The sequence below is a fragment of the Zingiber officinale genome, chromosome 6A (assembly GCF_018446385.1).
Source record: "Zingiber officinale cultivar Zhangliang chromosome 6A, Zo_v1.1, whole genome shotgun sequence".
Classification (NCBI taxonomy): domain Eukaryota; kingdom Viridiplantae; phylum Streptophyta; class Magnoliopsida; order Zingiberales; family Zingiberaceae; genus Zingiber; species Zingiber officinale.
Genome location: NC_055997.1, coordinates 72,200,348 through 72,204,622, shown reverse-complemented (window position 1 = coordinate 72,204,622; position 4,275 = coordinate 72,200,348). Strand labels below are relative to the sequence as shown.

General features: G+C 38.0%; 1 protein-coding gene across 1 annotated transcript; it reads right to left on the bottom strand.

The window, feature by feature from the left end:
* Window positions 1-234: 234 nt before the first annotated feature.
* On the bottom strand, window positions 235-3,937 carry LOC121996545 (putative disease resistance RPP13-like protein 1). The gene is made up of 2 exons (XM_042550545.1): window positions 3,535-3,937; window positions 235-3,317 (listed from the first exon to the last, which is right to left on the bottom strand). Exons 1-2 carry the CDS (start codon window positions 3,865-3,867, stop codon window positions 1,551-1,553), a joined length of 2,100 nt encoding a protein of 699 aa, XP_042406479.1. The 5' UTR covers window positions 3,868-3,937; the 3' UTR covers window positions 235-1,550.
* Between the last annotated feature and the right edge of the window lie 338 nt (window positions 3,938-4,275).

The following is a 4,275-nucleotide window of genomic DNA, read 5'->3' as shown; positions in this document are numbered from 1 at the left end:
ATCTCACTATCGATTTAACTAATCGATTGATATAGATATGAACCTACTACCCTAGGACATTATTATACTTATTTATATAGCACAAATACACACAAGTATAATAATCACAATGCCTTTATTTATATATCAGAAATATATGTACAAGAATATGATACAAAGAGTCCAAAAAGTAACCATCACATGATTGGCTCTAGGGCTCTCACTAACAGTTTTTCCTCTTCCTCTTCCTCTTCATCATTGACATCCATCTCCTCTTCCTCTTCATCTTCATCTTCATCTTCATCTTCATCATCGGAATTGTGTGCCTCTATCATCTATATATCAATGATAACATAGACAAAGCACACACAAAAGGAAAGACAATGATGCATATAAATGACTTTATGATTTATTAAAAAAAAAGTATTTGTATATTGAAAAGAGAGGGCGTATGTTTTCCATACCAAGTCATTTGGCATATGCTGTCGTTCTTTGTACCCCTTCTCAAACAAACTACAACGGTAGAGCTTCACTTGTTCGAGGGTGGCTGGTAACCCCTTGAACTCAAGATTAGGGCATGCTTCTATAATTAAAGAATTCAAGGAGGTGAGGTTTTTTAACCCTGCAACAACTCTCAATGTTGGAGAGTTTCTAATCTCTAAAGTCTTCAGTGAAGGTATTCGTTCCTGTGACAGACGAACTGATTTCACTTCTTTAATGAATAATATCAAGTGTTGAAGAATTGGAAAGCAAGACTTGGACATCCACTCACTATGTTCCTGACTACTGATGCCAATTTTTAAATTTGTCAGTGAAAACCAACATGGAACATCAAGTTCACCACAACTAACTAATACCATTTCTTTCACCCAAGGCAACAAGGGCCACTTTGGAAAGTTGATCAGCTTTGAACATTCATAAATTTCAATAACATGGAGATTGGGGAAATCTCCACTCTGTATTCCATCCCACGCTTTCCAATTTTTCATTCTGCTAAATAGCAATAATTTAAGAGAGGGAAATGCAATTTTGTAGGAAGATGAAAATGGCTCTAGCGTGGAGGAAATTCCAGATCCCACATGTTGAACGCCATCCATCTGCCAAATATTAAGCTCTACCTGAGAAGATGGAGATGGTATTAGCATGGAGCAAAATTCACGTCCCACATGTTGTACGCCATCCATCCCAGCTATCTCAAGCTCTTCTAGAGAAGGAAGTTGACCCAACGGTGGAAGTTTACTACAATTCTTACAATCTTTTAGAATCAACTTGATCAATTTAGTGAAGGATGAAGCGCCCACCCATCCAACAAATTTGACACCTGGATATTTGGTTATTTTAAGGCTCTTGAGATTGACATGCGGTTCGAGGTACTCGAGTTGCAACTGTACCTTCTTTTCATTTTTTTCAGAATAGTCAAAAACATTGTCATACCAAGCACACCAATTTAACTTCAAAGAATCAAGATACTTTTTTGTCTTCAGAGGGCATTTTGAGTTTGAAAAATTGTTCAAATAACCTACATTAAAAATGTAGATACTTCCTCCAAGTTTCATCAAACTATTCAATTCTCATATGTTGCAAAGCTCTTCTTCATGATGGCAAAAAAGTGGATACTCTCCCCCAGGGCAATGCTCTTCTTCATGACTGATGTTGAAGTGGCTGAGTGTCTGTAAGTTGGTCAAGTTTCCAATTCCAGATGGAAGAAAGTCAACATTTCGAGAAAGCCAAAGATGACGTAGGTTTATCAAATTTCCAATGTGCCTTGGGAGTATATAAACAGTTCCAGCATGGAGAATTTGTAAGTTGTAAAGGTTGCATATGGACTCTGGAAGACTCCTGACATGAGTGTTTTCTATAGAAAGGTAACGGAGTAGTTTGAGGTTGCCCAATGAATCCGGTAGCTCTGCGATGCCAATGGAGTGTAAAGAAAGTGCTCGTATGTATTTCAATTTTTCGAAAAGATCCTCAAGGACTCCAGAATTTATGGCAGGTCTTGGAATAAAAATCATCTCCTCAAAGGGGTTTCTAAGAAGAAGTACTGTCCGCAGAAGCTTTAGTCGTTGAAGATTAATATCTTTGATCACCTTAATATTTTCACTATCGAACGATAAGTGTCGAATCTCTTGTAATTTCTTTCTGTCGAAATTGTCATCAATCACACAGAGGCATTCATCCTGCGCTACATACTGTGCAAGATCGTGAACAAGATCATGCATCCAAAAATAAGACCCTGCTTTAGGATTTAACATTGACCTCTCAACCAATCTTTTTATGTAATCACTGCCAATGTCCTCAGCCGTCTTATCTCCATCAAGAGGAAAAATACCTTGTGACATCCATAATTGGACTATTCTTTTTGAAGATACACTTTTGAGTTTGGGAAATAAGGAAAAGTATTGGAAGCATCTTTTAAGTTGTATCGGCATGCAATCATATGATATTTGAAGTGCTGGTAAAACTTCAATATTTCTGTCATCTAACTTCCATATCTCACTTTCTATGATGTCCGTCCATGATTCTTTATCTTCTTCATTTCTTAAAGCACCCCCCATCAACTTGGCAGCCAAGGGCAAGCCTTTGCACTTCTCTACTATCCTCCGACCGATGTCTTCAAGATCTGGACGTAAGCTTCTCTCCGCTCCTCCCAAAGTGACTTTCTTGAACAATGACCAGCACACATCAAAAGGTAAGACATTCAACTTCAGACTGTCTCTTGTTGTCTGCATAATACGAGCAACAGAATGATTCCGAGTAGTTACTATAACTTTACCTGCAATAGCCGATAGCAGCGGCTTTTTTAATTGTTCCCAAAGACAAAAGTTATCATTCCAAACATCATCTAATACCAGTAAGAACCTTTTCCCCTGCAGTTTCTCTTGTAGTGCACTTTGGAGCTCATCGAGTTCTTCATGAACTTTCACTTTTGTAAATGATTGCAGGATCTTCTCTGTCAAACTAACAACATGAAAATTTTCAGATACACAGACCCATCCTGTTAAATCGAAATAGCTTTTCACTCTTTGATCATTATAGACAAGCTGAGCCAGTGTTGTTTTACCCAGTCCCCCCATCCCAATTACAGCAATTACAGAAACTCCATTTCCTGTTGTATCATCATCCTCTGACAGCAGCCATTTAACCAGCATATCCTTTTCCTCTTCTCTTCCAAGAACATCTGATTCGACCACTAAAGAGCCTGTTTCTCGGTTCATATCTAAGAGCACGGGGCTTCTCTTTCTTTTTCCAGCGTTCTTAGGCAACTTTAGGAGTTTCCACTCCTTGGTGATCTCATCAAACCTTTTCCTTATCTCTGCGGCTTTATTTGCTAGTTCATCCTGTTGGGTTCATAATAATGAATCTAAACATCGAATAGAAATCATGAATCCAAACATCGAAATTATAGATTACAGTATGAATTCTAAAAGATTCATGCACAGCATCTTGTTAATTATCCAGTTTACAGCATATAAAATTAAACTGAAAACAACGGAAAAATCAAAAAAGTAATTGAGGTATAATTCACAAAATTAATCACTCTTCAGAATCGCGTACCTCATGTGCCCCGCTGTTGTTCTCATGCAATTGTTTGGAACGCAACACCTCGTACTCGTACTCTTCTACTACGTCTTCGGCATCATAGGCAATACCTTTGAGCTCGCTAAGCCAAAGCTCCTCCGAGTGACTTTTTACACAATTCTCCTCCTCTGAGTCATCAAGTTTGGCTTGGATTCTCCTCATCGTCTCTGTCAACTTACTCATCTCTTGTTCAATAGTGTTGTGTGGCGACGAAGAAGAAGATGATATTGTTGACGGTGAAGCCAAGCCATGTAGCTTGGCTACCATCGTGGTGAACATGGAAGACAGGACGCCTCCTCCTCCGGCCATTGTTCTTCCGTGTTTCTTCTTGGAAATTAATTTTAGGTAGGCGCTAGGCTGACTAGGAAGGAGCCGACTTATGGTAAATTAAGGTAGAATGCACAACCACTCTTTGGACTAATTGGCATCTGTGCGTGTTCGTTACGCACCTCTGTTTTATTTTTTAAAAGGTAATTTCATTGCAAACTCTGCCCCCTCTTTTTTTATGAATAATTATTTCTTATAAATTTAAAATTATTTCTTAACGAGAATAAAACTATTTTTACCATCGAATATGAAAGTAATTACTTTATGTGAATTTATAAAAACTGATTCGGCAGAGCATAAATCTAAGCTTAGTGGGTTTTGGCAGAGCTTAAATCTAACGTTAATGGGTTGGCAGAGTTTAAATCTAATATTTATTAAGGTTCTTTTACT